This window comes from Malurus melanocephalus, unplaced genomic scaffold (genome assembly GCF_030028575.1).
Source record: "Malurus melanocephalus ecotype Western Australia unplaced genomic scaffold, MMel_1.1 scaffold_556, whole genome shotgun sequence".
Classification (NCBI taxonomy): Eukaryota; Metazoa; Chordata; class Aves; order Passeriformes; family Maluridae; genus Malurus; species Malurus melanocephalus.
The window spans coordinates 257312-276023 of NW_026623788.1; the positions used below are offsets into that span (position 1 = coordinate 257312).

The window sequence follows — 18712 nt, forward strand, 5'->3', positions numbered from 1 at the left end:
TGGCGGGGCCCCGCTGAAGGAGGCGGCGAAGGAGGAGGAGGAGGAGAGGGGAGGAGAGGAGAAACCTCCGCATTCCCTCCCTCCGCGCCCCGTCCCCCCGCGCGGACCGCCCGCCCGCCCGCCTCTCCCCTGCATGCCCGGCTGAGACCGCGGGGAGGACTCAGCCACCCGCCGCGGCCCCGCCGCCTTCCCGCGCCCCGCCACCGCGGACAAAGGGGGAGAGCGGGCAGCCAGAGGAGGGGAGAGCCCGTCCCCGCCGCGCGAGCATGGCGGACCGCAGCCTGGAGAGCGTGTCCCTGCCGCTGGAGGTGCGGGCCCGGCTGGCCGAGCTGGAGCTGGAGCTCTCCGAAGGTAAAGGCGCGGCGAGGTGGGCGGCGGTGGGCGCGGGCGGCGCGGCAGCGGCAGCGGCGCGGCACCCCCGGCCCGCTCCCCATCGCACACCCTCCACCCTGCGGCCCTGCGGTGCCGGCCCCGGCCCGGTGGTGCCCGAGGGGCTGCCCTGACGGCCCCTCCCGCCGGCCACCGGCGGGGGACCCGGGCGCGGGGGTTTTGTTCTACCTGCGAGCCCCCCGCGCTCCGCSGCGGCGCGGGCGGGGGCGGCAAGGGGGCTCTGGCGGCGGGGCTTGGCCGCGCACGCGGTGGTGCGGGAGCTGGAAAAATCCGTGGGGATGGCTTGGAGGGGCTCCTGCCCTGCCGGGGAAGCGCAGCTTCACGGAAACGTGCCGTGTACCTGCGTGCCAGACCCCGCTGTGGCCGCATCGAGAGACTCCCACGGAGTCCACGCTGCGTGTGTGTGTCGGCTGCAACAAAACACCCCCGATAAGGTCGTTTTGGACAATACCAGTCAGGTCACTCAGACGAAACGATATATATACATATATTTTAAATTGCGGATTTTTTTTTTTTAATGTATAATTGAGAGCTTGTGGTGGCTTCTTGGCGTGGTTGGTTGTGATGCTCCGCCGCTCCCCGGGCTGGGAAGGCGCGCACGCAGCCCGAGCTGTTGCCGTGGCAGGGAGGATGAGCAGGAGCCCCAGCCCTCCGCTCCTCAGCCCGGCTCCCTSTCCCCGCTTCCATGAGTGTCAGCGCCGGGGTAGGAGCGAGGGGCAGGCAGCGAGGAGTGCCTGGCGGGAGCCCTCGCTGATGGGCACTGAGAGTCGTGGAGATGATTTTAGTGTACCAGATATAGTCTGTGTCTCCCGGAGGAAGAGAGTGAGGAGTATTTATATGTACTGATGTTAGCGTTGGCTCTTTCCTGAAATGCAAATCTGCTATTAGCTGCCCTCCCCCCCCCCNCCCCCAGATATCTGGGTTCATTCACCACTAAGAGGCTTCAGCACTTCATAGAAGGGACAACTGACCCAGCGTGTCCCAAATTAGTTATTGGAAGYGGTCGATATATTGAGCTGTCTGTCTGTCTTCTGTCTTTTTGTAACGGTTTGTAAGGGCTCCGAGCCAGAAAGTAAAATGCGCTGGAGCCGGTTTCATCAGCAGGGAGGAGCTGATGTTGACATTGTATTTTCCTTTTAACGCTTTGAGGGTGAAGAGAATGAGCCACTGGGATTGCTTGTGGCTCTCATTTCTGTGCCTCCCCCTCTCTGAGGGTGCCCTGGAAACTTGAAGTAAGAGGAGTTAAATGCAATATTGCCTTCCTGTGATGCACTGCCAGTCCATTGGCCCTCATCTGTGGTTGTGAGGGTGGGAAGAGCTGTTTAGATCATGGTACATRTAACGTTGCTTTATGCAGAAAATGCTTCCTGGTGTGTATCACATCATTGTCTACACACCAATGAGGCACTAATTAAAACAGCTGTTAGTAAATGCTTACAAAAAAACCCAAATCAAACTGGCACAGACCTTCAATAAATATGCTAATGCAGTGTACCAAAGTTGTGATACAGTTTCACCGTGCAGTTTCTGTTGCTGTAAGCATAATCCAAGGAGGCTCTGAGGAARTGGGACATGGTTTGAAATTGGGCATCTGTATCTGCACTGCTGTAACTTCCCTGCAGCTAGATGTGGAATGAGTTTAGCCCACTGACAATATCTTTCCTTATGTGCCACTGGCATTACACCCAGCAGACGTGGCTTGTGTGTTCTGACTGTGGCAGCCTCAATGAGGATCAKTTGGAATTGGGAGGCAGGTCAAGAGCGGGCAACATCTCATTTTCGGTGTCTTCCCCCAAGCTGCTCTTAGTCAAGTACATGACAGTGTTCAGTGCCTGAGAAAACAAAATAATTTTGCTGCTTAAAGCTCCTACCTTTAGGCATGTTGCAACTCCTGGCCTGTTCCCAAAATTAGTCCCAGCAGAGAATGGGATCAGTAATTTGTACAGTTTTATTGCGCTRTAGGAATCTGCTCATGGCCACGCTGCTCCTGAGTTAATGGTTTTCAAAGCAACTTTGTTGCTCTTTACACCCTGAACGTGCRGTGACTTCTCCTTGTGCTTTGCTGGGCTGTAATAAGGCAGTCCCCTCCCTTCATTGCCTGAGATACAYTTACACAAGTGCATAAAAATTCAGGAGATTGAGGTTTTAACGTGTTCTGCTCATGATGTGTTGGGGTGTCTCTGCTGCCTTTGTGAAGCAGGAGACTTTTGAAGGCAATAGGCAACTGCATGCTTAGATATGTGTTTGGGTCTCATTGGTAACATTGGGAGTAGAGTGACTGCTTTTTAAAGTGCTTTCCTGGTCAAACTTGCTAGGACGACGTTTTTTTCAAGCTCTGCGTGCCTGAAACATTGTATTTGCTGTATTGTTTGAGTGTGAGTTTTTACTTTCTGGATGCTGTGGGTCTTACAGCTGCTGCTTGTACCCAAGCCAAGACCCAAGTGGGTCTCCRGTGCCAAAACCTGCTATGGACAGTGCAGCTTTAGGAGCAGCTTCTGAAAGAGAGCTGCTGCTTTGTGGGAAAGAGAGGAGCACTAGCAGGATTATTGCGTGGTTATTGCTCAGCTGTGAGCTAAAGCTGTCTCCTTCCTATCTCTAAGGAAGTGTGATAGTGTGGGTCCTGCCCACGCAGTGCATCTCAMAATCGAACATAGAAAAGCTGTGTCTCTGTGCCCAGACCTGGTTACTGTGCCACTGGCACAGCGGGCACGGTGCAAGTGTTGTCACCACAGCCTTCACTGGTCGTTATCATCGCACATTTCAGTTTGGCCGTGGTATTTCTCCCCCTAAGCCCCCCATGTAGCCAGATTCTGCGTTCCTTGTTCGGCTGCGCACGGGGCAGCGCCTCCCTGGCAGCGGGGCTGTGGCAGGAGAGAGATCCTCAGCAAGTGTCAGATAGCACGTGCTTTGTGGACCGTAGAGCAAAGTGCTTTTCTTTTTTTTTTTATTTATTTATTTACTTTTTTTTTAAAGCAGTTCTGCCCTGCTCGTTTGTTGAGAGGGAGGAGGAAGGTCAGGAAGGCATTTCATGGTGTCCTGTGAAGTTTGTCTCTGTGACAGCCCTAACCCCTTGGTTATTGTGGRCAAGCCACATACCTTCCACCTCCCCTTTGCTGTGGTCTGAATGGGTTTTTTTTTGGTTTATACATAGCTATTTAAAAAGTACTATGGATGCAAATGAGAATAACCATTTCAGATTTTGTTAGTTTCGTTGTTATGACTTGGAAGGTGAAGATTAGCCAGACTCAGGAATGCAGGCTCTCCTGTGTCTGTGTGCAGGGTGCTGCCCCACACAAGAAGTGGGTGCTGGAGGCAGCCTGGCACTCCCAGGAGGGTTGACAATGACTTTCACGGGGATGTGGTGGCATGTGGTGTTATATTCAGCTTAAGACATCAACGTTTTCACTCCATTTTGGGAAGGGGAAATTGCCTTTGTGTTTCTCAGGGCACAGGGGCTCAACAGCACTTTAAATTTTACAAATATTGGAAGATCTGGAATGAATCTTGATTCCAGATATTCTGGAGGCATTTGTTTTGCTGTGTCTGAGTGAACATGCTTGCTGCTGGTGTGTTACAAACATTTTCTTTAGCACTGTGGTAGTTTCCACTGAGCTCCTAAAGCTTGCATGGCTCAGAAGTGGCCCTTCTAGGCTGATGCAATCAACATGTCACTCTGCAGTAGCTGTTCTTCAGGGCTGCTTAGGATTTTACGAGGTTTTAGTTTTCTAACGATGTACAAAATTGTTCTGGGTGGAAATAGATGAATCATCCTGTTTTTTAGTATAGCTTGGGGGTTGTTAACTGAAGAGCTGATTAAATAAAACCAGGAGTCCTGAAATGTGCTGTCTTATTAAAAAAAAAAAAAAACAAAAAAAACCCAACTAATTCTACAACCCCTCCATTCTTAAAAACACTTCAGAATTTAAAAAAAAAACCCCTTCCCCTTTTCTCCTTTTGCTCTCAGTTTAAGGGTATRCAAGGTTATATTGCCCTTCCAATTATTTTGTGAACCAAAATTAATTGGGGCAAGATGCTCTATATTCCTTCCAGTATTTTATCCAAGTGTCAGATAACAGCAGAAACACTTGAAGACACCATGGACACCACATGGAAAATGTGAAAACCATCCTGTTCAGAAACTGTTCTCCCTATATTCCATGCTATACTTCCAGTCCTCTTCCATTTTAAACATATGAGGCATAGCTGGATCCTTTTTTTGAAAGTCTCAACTTTTCTCCAAAAAGCGTTTTCAAAAAAAGGCACAGCAGATCTTTAATAAGTGATTACTTATTCCCAAAGGCACTGGATGTGCAGTCGCCTAATTAATTTGGTCCTCTGCTTTTATTGTATTGACTGGCTCAATTATATTTGGTAAGATTGCTTGGGTTCATTGAGTCACTTTCTGGCCAGGTTTATTATTTTATTAGGTATAAGTTATGTCTTTTGCTGTCTGCATGTAGTCGCTGGGTTGGGACYGGTAGTTAACTCCTCTAGTTATTATTTCTTCTCAACATTTGCCAGCTGACTCTTCACTCACAGAGAGGTTTTAAAGTGTGAAAAKTTCAATAACTAGCACACCTCTGTGATTTGGGACGCAAAGTAATCCTTTTAATTCACTCCTTGAGAGATGGTGCTCTGCTTAACAAGTGGGYATCACCTGTGCAATGACAGAGTGCTAATACTTCCTGAATTTAGGTGAGAAATGAACTAAGAAATTCAATACTCACATTTGCTTCTTGTTGTTTTTTGAGCTGTTAGGATGCAGGTGGCTCATGTTTTCTGTTATTTTTTCTGACAGAGAGGACTGATTTACTCAAAATACATACAGCTGAAGTTTTCATGTAAGCTATATACAAGACTAGGGCTTTAAGAAAATATACTGGATATCATGGGAGTTGTGAAAAAATCAAGGGCACTGTCAACAGAAATCTTTCTTTGTAAGATGAAGCTCTTCTCATCAGCTGTTTTGTTTCTTTGATGGTGCTCAAGTTGGAGAGGGACGGTAACTCRATTATTTTAAAAGCAGATTCAATGCATTCATGACTTTACCATTTGCATTTTAAAGCACTGGAATTTGAAGGGTTTCTTTTTAAAAAAAAAATTAATTTTTTTTTATTTGCCTCCTTCACTTTGCTGTTTGGCCTTAAGGGCTTTTAGTGGGTGTCAGAAGAATTCTCTGCCACTCATTCAGTTGAAGTACACGGTAATGCCTTGTAAAACAGACGATGCAAATCTCCAGGATGTTCCCAGAACAGCTGTCCCGAAGGCATGCTGTAAATACACCTTTATTGCCAGCTGATGTTGAGCAGCACTGATGCCCAAGGGTTACACTTAATAGATCATCCCGATGATCTTTACCGTGTTACACAACTGCCATGCTCGGAACACTTCTCCCGAAGATGTGTGAAAGTTGCCAAGGGGGTGTCAGTTTTGTAGGCAAAGCAGGGAGGAAGGAGCGTTTCTGAGGAGAGCACACGAGCTGCCCTTTGCAGCTCCGGGCGATGTTTGTGTGGCTGTGCTGAGCGGAGCAGGAGCCAGCACTGCTCCCCTTTGCCAAACCTGTGTGTGCACCCATGGCTGTGAGTCAACCTGCTGCCTTCCTCCAAGGGTGTTCACCTGCCTTTGTTAATCCATTCGTTCCCATTCCAGCAAACCAAACAGCCTTCGGTATCGCAGGAATTCAGGTTTAGCACACCTCTTTCCTTTGTGTTTGGTTTCTCTCAGGGARAAGTGTTTTTTCGCTGTGTAAAAGCAGAGGTGATAAGCTAATTTTTGATGCAGGGTTTGGATTGGGAGCAGCAAAAAGATCAGTGTTTCTCTGAAGGGATATCAACATACTCCTTTAGRTCTTTCTAGCTCAGAATGGATGTTTGTGGTGTGGTAGGGAAAATCCTAAATGTACCATAGCTCTCCCATACTTAAAAATGCATTGACTGCGTTTTAATTTTTTAAGAGGCTATTTGTATAACGCGTCAAGCAGGACATAYAATTTTTTAAAAATAACTGCTTTAATTCCCCAGCAACTGTCAGACAAGATGAGTCACTGCAGTATAAGAATTCACCACAGCGCATCACAGATTTGACACAAACTCTTAATCCATGTAAAATTATGCATGTATATTCCCCTATCTTCCCAGTGGGTGAGCTTCATTTTTGCCAAACTCATGATGATCCCATTCTGCCTTCCTTCCTCCCCCGCCTCCTTTTCTTTCCCCCTTTTTTTCTTGAGAACCTCCTTGCAGTCAGTAGCCCCAGTGTGGGGTCTGGATGCAGTCTTTTCCTGGCTTGTGAGGAGCCTTTCCTGATTATCAGCCACAGCTCCTGTTCTCTCCTTGACTCTGGTGGTGCGGGGACATTTTCAAAACATGATTGCTCTCTGCAGTATTCTGGTCTTTCCTTGTATTACTTGGGTAAACATACACTAAAAAATGGCAACTGGTTTTATTTAGCTCCACTTGGTGTAGTGCATTGTGAAATCGCTCATTTTAGAGCTTTGTAAATAATTTTTTTTTTTTTTTTGCCCCCTGGTAATCTTAGCTAGGGCTTCTAATTGCAAGCCAGTATAATTTATCACTAGGATTAAACATAACTTCAAAACAGGTATARAACATATTGGGGGCACCATGATGTTCTGCAATAAAACAACAAATATAGGAATATAAGTACTTAAAKCAATACATCTTGAGGCAGATGCTGGGAAGACAGTGGCCATGGCTTTGGCTGGAGCCTCTTGCTGCAGAAGAGGAGGTTTCTGCTTTAAAGCCATGTGAAATCCTAGCAGGACACTCTGTGCATGGCTCTCAGGGGATGGGGGGAGGCGTGCAAGGGTGTTTCTAGCAGTCCCTTTTTGGAGAGCAGAGTCATTTGTTGGTTCCTGGCAGTTTTGTAGGCGTGGTGTGTGTGACACATAACCTGCAGAGCTTAGAGCATTGCCACTTTATTTTACAACAGAAGTTAATGTTGAAAAGTACATGATGTCTGGGCAATCTCTTTTTAAGACTGTTGTGTGAAGTGGTTGGATAACTGGAGAAAGAGGAATCTCATGAAGGATCTTGATAATTTAGAAGGGAAGGTGTTTCCTGTGACTTTTGAAGGGGCTGTTTGGTTTCCAAAGACTGGAYCATGCATATGCTATCATTTAGGATGCTTGGGAGGGTTTTGGGTTTTTGCTTTTGTGCTGGGTTGGCAGAATGGTGGCATTTGAGGGGACAGAGGGATTCTTTGAGTGTTGTCTGCTTKTGTAAGTACAAATGGATGTTAGGATTTGTTTGTTCCTTTTTTTTCTCTATGGATCCAGAGTCCATAACTCCAAACCATACCAAACTGTGACATCTGCAGTTTCTTCATTCAAATCTTGTCTTGATCTGTATGTAAGATTAAAGTATCAAAAAAAGATCTTGTAAATCTGATCTGGTAAGAGCTTTTCAGAAGCCAGGAAAATGTGTCTTAATGAACCCTGTGACAAATACTGAAGCGTAAGTAACGGAGCCCGATTTTTCACTGGTAGGCTGGTGGTTGAAAGTTTGCCTAGACCAGCAAAAGTTCGGAGACTTTTGGTTGGCGTAGAGACCCAAAGTGTTCTGACACTCTTTTTCCTACTGTGTGGATGTCCATGTGTCCATAAACAGCCTGGCAAAATAAAGAGACCCTAGCAACAGTCTCCTCAGAGAAAGCAGCTCTGGACTATTCCGTCTGCGTGGACCCTCCAGAAAGTGTTACATGGTATTAGCAGGGTGGCTGCAGGGCTAATTTCTGCCATTTAATGAGAAAACAAACCAAACTGGCCTTTCTTTGGATTTCTCACATCACATTGCAGAATAGTTCTGGAATTGTACAGAAAATTTCCTTCTGGTAATAGCAAATAATACAATTTCACCTTTTTTCTTCTGAGGGGATGTCTGTCCTTAGTCTTATTAACTCATATTTTTCATTGTTATAATTACAAGGAGAATGAGCAAAATGTAGAATTTTGTGTGCCATGCCTCTTACCCTTTATGAAAGAAATATTTAAATAACTATTTTTAATTTTTAATGAATGTTTGAACAAATAAAATTCTGGCATTGCGGTGGCATGCAAGCAGTTCAAATTTAGTGAAGAATCTTGAAATAAAAATTGTGTTTCAAATGCTAGACTTCTTTGACAGATGCCTGAGGATGAACAAACAACAGTTATCTAGTGAAACATCAAAATGTAGAAATATTCCCTCTCTTTCCTGAATCATGATAATGSCAAACTCCTTTGCTGAATTTGCTGGAAGAGCTTAGTTTCATTTGCCATGTTTTTTTCAGTCTGAAAAAATAATGAACACATTCTTTAGAAGATGCTGTAAGTTCCCTGAGTGTTGTGAAGTGAGGGGTTAACCTTTCTTAGGAAAAAGTACTGTTGGACTGTGGAGTGATTTTTACTTCTGAGAGGGAAAATAACAGACAGTACTTTTAATTGGCTCTGCTTTAAATTGGCTCCATATTTTAATAGAAAAAAGTTGATTYATTGTGTTGGGCAACAAGAATGGGACTAGCAGCAGTTAAATCCTTTKTTTTATGATTATGAAAAAAGGTCTGGCATTTTATATTTATGAATTTTATGCTGCTAAAGTTTGACACATCCCAGTCACAAGGTTATATCTGTGTCTCTTACAAATGCTGACTTCAGTCATCTGAGTATCCAAACCACAGACTTGGGAGAATTGGACAAACAGTTCAGAAGAGAACTGGAAGAGTGACCAGAGCAGAGGCATGGACATTAGGGATTAAAGCTGTCTTAATAAACATTGTTTATCAGAAGAAAGATTGAAATTTGATTATTTGAGAAGCCTTGTGTTGGCARTGGAGGAATATTTTCTTGTAATGCAAAGCATTTGCAGTCCAAGACTGCAAATGAGAAGATTGAACTCCTAGGAATGGAAATTAGACAAATGTAGGTTGTAGATAAGACAGAAAATATTAATAACGCTAGATAAACACTGAAACAGTTGCATAGAAGAGAAGACTCAACAGCTTTCTAAAAAAAAATCTACCCACTAGTATAACTGATGGAAGACTCCTTTCTAAGACATAATAAATATAAGAAGTTTATTTGTGTACATAGGTATGTAAACCACTGAAGCCACCCTTGACCAGAAATATACTGGTTTAAGTACTTTTATAGTGGCATTTTATAAATGTTTTAGTCCAATGTTATGATGCTTGTTTTCCTGGTAACTCCAAAAAGCTCTGCAACAACTTAGAATTTCAGGTTTGGTATGTTTTCAGTATTTTACTAGAGATGGCTTGACATTTACTTGCCGTAGTAATTTGTTTAAAGTCAATATTGAACACTGTAAGGATGTGCATACATTATAGTTTGAGAGGGTATCAAAGGCAGCCGCTCTGATAATACTTGCTTAAATACTGGCTACTCATATATTTGCCTGTAGCTCAGGGGATTTCTGTATAAGCAAAAAGTGTCAGAAAAATAACATTTTTAAAAGCTTCCTAAAGTTTGTTGTACTTAGCATAATCATTGGCTTTTATGTAAAGGCATTGTCCAGTGTAATAATTTGGATTAAAAAATGAGAAAGTACTCAGTTCCTCTGAAGATTAATCCTTCCTGCATCCTATTCCTGTGGCTGTTCTTTGCTCTGATGTCTGCTTCTGTCTCCGTGTCTGGCTGTGGTTACTTGTGTTTGCCCTTCATTGAGGTGATAGGTGAAGGGTGTAGGAGCAGCAACAGCGACTCCGTGCCTTGTGCTGCCATCTGAACGTCTGTGAAAACTGTTTTGTTTATCAGGACTTTCACAAAGTTTCACAAAGGTATCTTTGACCTCCAGCAGTCACTTCTGGAGCGTGGTGAAACAGAAAGAGAGCGCATTCCTTTGTTTGCAGCAGAAGATATTTGCTGTTGCTTCGTYCAGACACTGTTTTTCTTCCCGAGCACAATAATGCTGTGGCTGGTATTGTCTGCTGGTGGTACTTCTGAGAAAGATGAGGGCTCCTGGCAAGTCTGATGTTTCTTCCTTGTCTTTGAAGGTCAGCTTCCTGAATGTTTCTTGTTCTACAAAAGATGCTGTGTGGCCGAGCGAGGTGACGGGTCACCCTGTGAAAGTGAGGAAGCTGCGTGTGGGATGCGTTGAGCCAGAAATAGCCCTAGCGATGTTAAATTTCATCTTTGACTGCTGGACCTTTCAGAGACATTTGGTAACTCGTGGTAACGAGTCTATAAGAGTTTTCTCTCTGTATGATACCTTTCAAACAAGTGTAGGAAGCCTGGACCCATYGTCATCAGTGCCAGTTTCTGTGTCCTGGGAGGAATCCCAGCTGGTTCATGTACCACCAACTCTTTGCACTATTCAAGAAATACTCAGGGCTGAAGATCATGCAAAAACCACAGCCTCTCCTAAACTTCAAGTCCTCTTACTGTGTAATGCTGTTTGTCATTCCTCAGTGGTGGTCTGGCTTTGGCTGACCTCCAAAGTGCTTTTCTGGGTATTTTGATAAGGTAATGTCACCAATGTCGCAATCATTCCAAATGTGAAATTGCATGTGTATGTTTCTTCAAATGCACATTGGCTCTTCAATATTGTAATTGGTTACTTCTGGTAAATAACAAATGTAGTTTCAAATTTGACTTTCTTTATGAGCCATTCTGGTGCAGGATTTATACTAGAAATAACWCCAGACCTCATGTGCCGACTTGATCCCTGGTACCTTCTTCAGACTGAAGTGGATTGAGTATCTAGGACTAGATTAGACTGAAATTGGGAAGAAGACGCCAGTTCTTCTTTAGAGTGAGCTAAAAAGCTCGCTTGAGCTTTGTGTCCTGAATTTTACAGRGTTTTTCACTCTGTTAGGAATGTGCTCTAACTCAGACACCCAAAGAAATCTGCCCTGACTTTTCCCTGGAATAAAAGGTTCTTTTGTTAATGGGGATCTTGGAGAAAGTAATAGTTTGAAAATGGTAGCTGGTAGATACTACGTAAATGTCTTAAGTATGAGTGAAGCACATTTTGTATCCTTCTTCCTCAAAAATTGCTCCTATGGTCATGGTAAAGTTAAGAGAGGATAAAGCATCTAAGCGGCCACATCCTTCTGAAATACTGTGGCACCAGTTCTTCTCTAGTCTCCTTTAGGAAATGCTGTATGTCTATTGTCATGGTCTGGGTACCTTCATTGCATTCCACCCCTGAGCCCAGCACAGACAGTAAATCAGCCACACCTCATGGAGTTGCACTCCTGGGAGAGTACAGTAGGAATTACAATAAAATTATAATAGGGATTACACTCAAAAGTGATTGAAGTCTCCCAAAAACAAGGACTTTTAATGTAAAAGTTGAAGCTTCATTTCCAGGGGCTCGCATAAGGAGGGAGTATAAGTTTTGCCAAAATATATTCTTGTATTTATTTTTTCCCTCAGCATGAAGTCCGGTTCACCTAAAAATAAATGGCAAAAGCTGTGCTGGCATCAGGACTGCAGTAATGGGTGTACTTCCCCTTAAAGCTGTGTCTGTGAATAGTCAGAGGCAGTCTGTGATATTTAAGGATCTGTGCTAGGGTGTATGGCAGAGAGAAACTGATACTTTTTCCTCACTTTGTGTGTAGTCGTTGGTGGTACTAAGAGAACATTCTGCRTTTCAGACAGAGCATTTACTTATATGGAACACAGGCCATGATGTACTCCCAGTGGAAAGATGGGGACCTCGTTCAGGAGTGGGAAACCAGTCCATATTTAGAGAAGTTGTTACCCATTTGCTGGAAGGAACTCATTACCACCAAAGCTTCATAGCATTGCTGGTCCTTTGTGAAGGGTAGTGCAGTGTTAGTGTCACCTGTTCCTGTGTGACAGAGAGAAAACCAGCACATGTGCTTTTTGTTGAGTTTTTAGCTGCTTCTCTCCTCACTGTTCCCTCCCCATTGTTTCATTTCTGACTTTCAGGGCTTCTCTCTAAAGGCTTCTGGCCGAGGTGTGGCGTGTCAGGGTCAGTCCACCATCCTGCCCCACGTGCCTTGGTCATCTGTCTTTCCACCAGTGCTCTCAAACAGTAGACTTTGTGGAGGATCACGATGTAGGTAATTCATGTGATGCCTCCTTTTGCAATCGCTTCTCTTTTTCACATGTGAAGGATTGCTCTTGAGGCATGTCTGGGCCAACGTGTTGCAAATTGAAATCTTTTATTCTAAAGWTGATTCAAAGCAAATTTTTGTCTTGGAGTAACAAACTTGTTAACYGCTGAAACTCAGTCTGTAGAGACTCGAGTTATGCGTTCTGTTAGTCATGCTTGATGTTTGCTTTTTTGGGTTATTGCTGTTTGGTTCTACTTTGCCATGTTTGCTTAGAGTTAGGTTAGGATATCCTCCACGTTGTGTGAAGCATTTATGGAGAATGTGCATCTTAAATTTCTTGAAATCTGATCTGGAGTTAAATTATGACATCTATTTTCCATCTAAAAATGCATTTCTTTTAATTATATCCCCATTCAGTGTGGGTGGGTTTTTTTTTTTYCCCTCAATTCACGTGAAACCCACACTAAACAAAAATACAGCTAATAGAGCCTAAAATTATAAAGGAACTACTTGCAAAGAGCTGGCAATGCTGTCTACATGATGAAAGTAATTTAAATTGTTCATGGATTAGAAACTGTATCTTCAAATCATCTTTGCATATTTATGAGTACACCTGTTATATAAGCAGTGGAAAGTGCTGAGATTCCTCCAGCCCTCTGCCACGGTGTGCAGGGTGAAGAAAGACAAGATCGTTTGTCAGTTTAAGTCTTTCAAATCCAAAGTGGAGCCTTATCTGCCTAATAGCCTAATACCAGGGAAAGATACTGTTTGTGTTCAGCAGGGCTGCATTCATGTGACTGTCAGGGGCTGAATTACTGCTCTCAGTGCTATATAAAGATCTCTGCTCCCACCCTGCCCCTCCCCGGCACTGTCATTTAGCACAATGTGCAGCATGGCTGTAAAACATCCCTGACATACTGAAGCGTGTCTCCTTTCACACTTGTATGTGGAAAAAAAGGAAAAAAAAAATAAAGGGCTTCTTCTTGGCTTCTGGTAACTTCCTAGCTCCGGAGGGTTCAGCGCCAGCTGGGGCAGAGTCATGTTTCTTGCACCTTTTTTTCAGCACCAGGCCTGTGTTGAGGGGAAGAGTTGGATTGTGTGATTGCTGTATCCTGCATCTCTTCYCTGCTCAGTGCCAATGCTGTGCCCAGTTTAGCCTTTGGTGTTAATATGGGTACCCACAAAATGCAGCTTCCTGGAGCAGCAGGGCTGAGGGTGCTGCATGATGTGTGTGAAGCTGGATTTTGTTTAAAAGTCCTTTTCACTGTCACTGMTGCCTTGTTGCTGTTTACAGGTGGGTTATGATTCCACTGATGTCTGGGTTTACAGACAAAAACCCAAAATCAAGAAAAGGATGAAAATTTTGTAGTTTTTTTTTTTCTTTCCTTGAACAAGTTTCTCTTTATAGCATTTTAAAGTTGGATCAATTCAACAATCTGCTATAATWGTGCAACTTCAGAAATAACCGCATCCTGCCGAGAGCAGGAGGAAAAGATGGATGCATTGGGAAGGGGCACCTTTAGATGCATCTTAATCCAGTGTTGCCACTGAATAAAATAATTKATATAATTACACTGAACATAAGGAAAACATTTTGTTACTTTGAGGCACTAGTGCAGCTTGCACAAGGTGGTTGTGGCCTCCCTACCCTTAGAGATGCTCAGAAGCTCCCTGGACACGGTTCTGGGCAGCCTGTTCTAGGTGGCCTTGCTTGAGAGGGAGAGTTGAACAAGGTRGCCTTTGGAGGTTCCTTCCATCCTCAACCATTCCATGATACCCCCCTGAATTTTCCCCCTTTTAATGATCAGTGATTTAGTGCTTCCCAGCACGTTTCTCTTGAATCACACACTGTATGTGGCTCTTGGCCTCTCCTGCAGTGTTGTTCATACCTGGGATCTTCTGTAACACCAAGTTTAAAAATTTTGGTTGTAATTATGCCATGTGCRCATTAGTGATAGTCAACAAAAATATGCCACACGAGAGGTGAAGCACAACACATTAAACAGGTATTTGGTTTTGAAATAATTTCCCTTAAAATAATGTTACTGGTTTTTGTGTGCAAAAYTTGATAATGGCAGTAAATTTACATCTTATGTAAATGAGCTAGAATTCAAACGTGGGTAAGGGTGCTTGTGATGATTTTAATACTGTCATTATGATCATCACTCAGGTATATGACTGTCAATTAAACAATTCCTGTTTTTTTTTTTTTTTCCTGTATGATGGAAGTATATGCTTGTTTATATCTGAGGAAAAGTATTTCCTTTGGTTCTGTCAGGAGCAGGGAAATGATCAGAACTGAATGGCTTTGAAAATAATTTTGTACAATTACTGATTAACACCAATTTTAGATATGAATGTTGATGAGATCTTTTATTATTTTTATTGAGATCTGTTTTGAGAATCGCATGCGGCTATAATTGTGCAGTTAAATAGTGTGYATTTTTTCAAAGTTTCACATCAGTAATGCAGTACTGAGTGCCCCTGGCAGAGCTGGAGCTCCATCACCAATATTTTGGCATTGCAGAGCAGCCCACAGTGAGCCTGCTTATAAAAGCTATTTGGTGGCTGTGGCCCTCGGATGAACGTTTGGCCTCGTGCTATTAATACTTTCCCAGCCACCCAGGCTTTCTTTCCTTCTCTATAAAAAGCAAAACTGGACTGTATTTTTTGGGGCATGAACACAGCTTTTAAATATGGAAGAACTCCCATATCCACATCGTCTCCTGACTATTCAGTGAGCAGCTGGACATAGCTTTTGTGAGAGGAAGTTATGCAGGGTATGGTCTCAGTTCAGCAAGGCATTTCAGGCAYGTGTTTCAGTCTCATTGATACTGCCAGTTAACCTAAACCAAATTGTCACACACGGAGCGAGCATATTTGTCTCCTGCATGGAAAGAAAAAATAAAATTGTTGGCATCTTCATTGCTTGCTTAAAAAAGAGAGTCGGTGTTAGATCAAGGGATCAACAGTCTTTCTTTTGGATTACTGAATAAATGGAGAGGGATCTTCAAGCATTTTTTGTTTGATTTTTGTCACTGTATGTTTAAGGACAGGTCATGAGATGAAGAACAGAACTGATCATACCTGTGTCTCATTTTCTGTGCTTCCTTGGTGCTTTATCGAATTTGTAACAAAAAGAAAGGAACTCCATGCAAGTGTATGTCARTGGAATAATTCAATCATACAACACGTTTTGGTGAAGGATACATTCAGTAGCTTGTCAGAAGCCGTGTGCCATGGACAGAGGCCTCCTGTCTGCAGCCAGATGTGTGCAATCACCTKAAAATCCCCAGCAGGTCCTTGCCTTCAAGACAGTGAGCAGAGGAGGGATTACAGCAATTGCCTTTCCTCCCAAATACAAGTTGATCTAAGCAGCCATTTTCTGGAAAACATTTTGAAGCTTTTCTCTTTACCTTTTGCTGCACAGCAGGATCATGAAGAAGCATGGAAAAAAGAAGCAAAGCTGGAATCATTCTGCTTTTTCTAGTATTGCCGTAATAAAAGTGGTTCATAGATCAATTACTGTAATCACCAGCAAAGATAAAAATGCCCATCTCCTGCTTTCCAGTGCTGAGATTGCAGTTCAGGCATATGGAAAATATAGATCAAACAGGGTAATGTCCTGTAGACTGTATTCAAGCCATTCTCTTATGGAAATAAGAGGCAGTTGAGGGATGGGTGAGAAGATACTTTTAATTTCTTTGCAGGATTTTAAAAGTACCAAAAAACTAATGGGAGAGGCCAAGTGATAGGTATTTCTTTGTCTTTGACATTGTGTGGCAAATGCATAAATTGTTTCTATTTTAGGAATGTGAGAGTGTATTGCTAAGCACATCACAGGAGGTAAAAGATGCATAAATGTATTACATAATGTATTATATTTATGACTAGATTTTATTTTCATCTTCCTTTTACATTCCATCATGATGTTTTCCTGGTGTGTTTGGAATCTGCTGAACTTGGTCTGAAGCATCAAAGTTTTCCCACTGAGTTAGTTTTGCTTTGTTAAACTGTGTGAAAATGTAGTTGGTTCAAAGAGCTTSTTCCTCTTGTGATATCCAGCATTTATGGTGGCTTAGTCCTCTATTTTGTGTTTCATAAGATCTGAATAACAGAAACTTTTGATTTTTGTGCAGTAAAAGGAATGGTCTGCAAAATCTAGTACAATTGTTYCTACTCAGTGCTACGGGGGGAGGCGGGTAAGAAGTCTGTCATTGACAGAATAACTAAAATTTAGACTTAAAAATGCGGACAAGGACTATGTTCCATTAAAGGCTAAATGTGACACATTAAGGAACTTAAGAATTTAGCTGTGGAAACATCTCYTGAGGCAATGATTTATTTTCAGTGATATTTAAGGAAGTAGCTTTTGAAATGTAAAAATCCGTACACAGACGTCATTATTTTTGCAAGCAGCGTGTGCGTGTATGTAGGCATATTTAAAGATGTAAAGGAATATACATTCACAGAAGGAGGGGAAGGAAAAACCTCACACACTGACTCTTCAAATGAACAAATCTTCCCACTTAAGGGAATGTTATGGGAGGCAGCAGCTCCCTTAGGGACAGGCATGCGCGAGTTACCCCGTTCTGAGTCACGGATTTTTCCTCAGCTTTGTGGCTCAGATGTGCAAGCCCCTTCCCCACCATGCTCCCAATTCCTTAAATAGCAGTTGAGGTCAAGAAGGACAAGGGACAGATCACTGTCACTCGAAGGCCTTCTAAATCACACCAGAGTATGTGGGGTTTCTTGATGCTCAGTCTCAGCTGTCTGGTGCAAGAAGATAATTTTAATCCCATTTTATTTATTGCTTCTCAATAGTATTCTGGCTTTTGTACTGACTCACACCCTTTCAAAGGAGTCACCAATGCTTTTATTGTTAAATGGATTTAGAAGGTGCCTTTATTACAGTTTGTTTTGTGATGTGTKTGTTTCTTTTCAGTCACGTGAAATGAATTACATGTTTGTTGCTGAATTTGCAGCAATGTCTTTTGGCTTAGAACAATTAATCATTATGACCTTTGGTACCTCAAAATACGCAGTCAATAAAGTAAATTGACTATTGTATATATGTTGAGGTTTACTTTAATATGTTGTGCCTTTCCAGTTGCAGTGTCTGGAGATCTGTAGGGGCTCTGGCTCTCATTGAACCAAATTTAAAACTGGAGCAAATTCAGACCCATAWAATTGGTTGGGAAGATAATGAGAGAGGGAAGATCAGTTTGGCAGACAGGGACAGAGACATGCAGAAATTTATGGGTTGGAAGCAAAAGAGTCTGGAAATCCAAAGCTGGCTTAAAGACTTGCCCAGCAGCTTGAGGCAGAGGTGAATGCTGCCTCTGAGCCAGTCCTTCCTCTGTCCTTGGGCTGGTGGCTGGAGGTGCATGCTCAGACCTCCCATCAGTGGCCAAAGCAGTGTTGTTCCCTTCTCAGAGCCTCAGCAGGGCATCCAACAGCTTAATTTGMTGATGCCCATCCCTGGTTCTCCTGAAACGTCTCTAGATGAGTTTGGGCCCTTAAAGTTGTCTCCAACCAACATGCCAGTAAGTGCACAAACAATATATGCCAGTAGCTCAAGCCATTGAGCAGTGTTTCCTACCCACTCACTCTTTTTTTTTTTTTCCTGTGATATTTCAAGGATTCATAAGTTGATCACTGTTCTGTTTGAGTTTTTCTTTCAGGTCATAAGAAATCCAAATGTTTGCTGATCACACACAGAGATGAAAACATTCTCCCTGTGTTTCCTACTTTGGGCCTAATGTCTTGTGGATGAACTAGTTCCTAGATGCCATTCTTTCCTGTGCTGCAGGAAAAACTGTATTTTGTTTCCAGATGGAAATTGTCCAGTGGTGATTCRTCTTTAGGTTTAGAACAGGCTCTTAATGTTTGGGAAACTAATACTGTATATGGGTTCTTAAAAAAGTATTAGGTTTGGACATGAAGCTATGTGTTATTGGCAAAACTCAGGTTGATACAACACASTATATTGAGGTTGGACACCATTATKCTTTAAGAAATGGGATTGCCACTCCAGGAGCAGTGTGCTACCACTTAAAGCCAAGAACAAGTGTTACATCTYTCTTTACAGTCTGATATAAAAAGCTGTGGGGCATTTTATTGTGGATTGTCCTGTGAAAAACTCACTGGACTGGAAATTGCAGCATGGCATTCGCACAGAAGAAATTTTTATCAGAATAGTGTTATAAAGTTGTGCAACTGTGGATTAATTTATTTGCTGGTGGAAATGTGTGGGTACAAGCATAGTTGCATGGGACACAGT

At 43.0% G+C, this 18712-nt stretch overlaps 1 protein-coding gene across 1 annotated transcript in view; it reads left to right on the top strand.

Moving 5' to 3' along the window:
• Positions 1–9: 9 nt before the first annotated feature.
• LOC130583102 (disco-interacting protein 2 homolog C-like) overlaps positions 10–18712 on the top strand; it is a gene marked incomplete at its 3' end in the record, with an annotated part of 172041 nt that continues 153338 nt past the window's right edge. Inside the window, exon 1 of the mRNA XM_057382221.1 lies at positions 10–351. Coding sequence (XP_057238204.1) covers positions 267–351 — 85 coding nt within the window. The remainder of the gene's footprint in view (positions 352–18712) is intronic.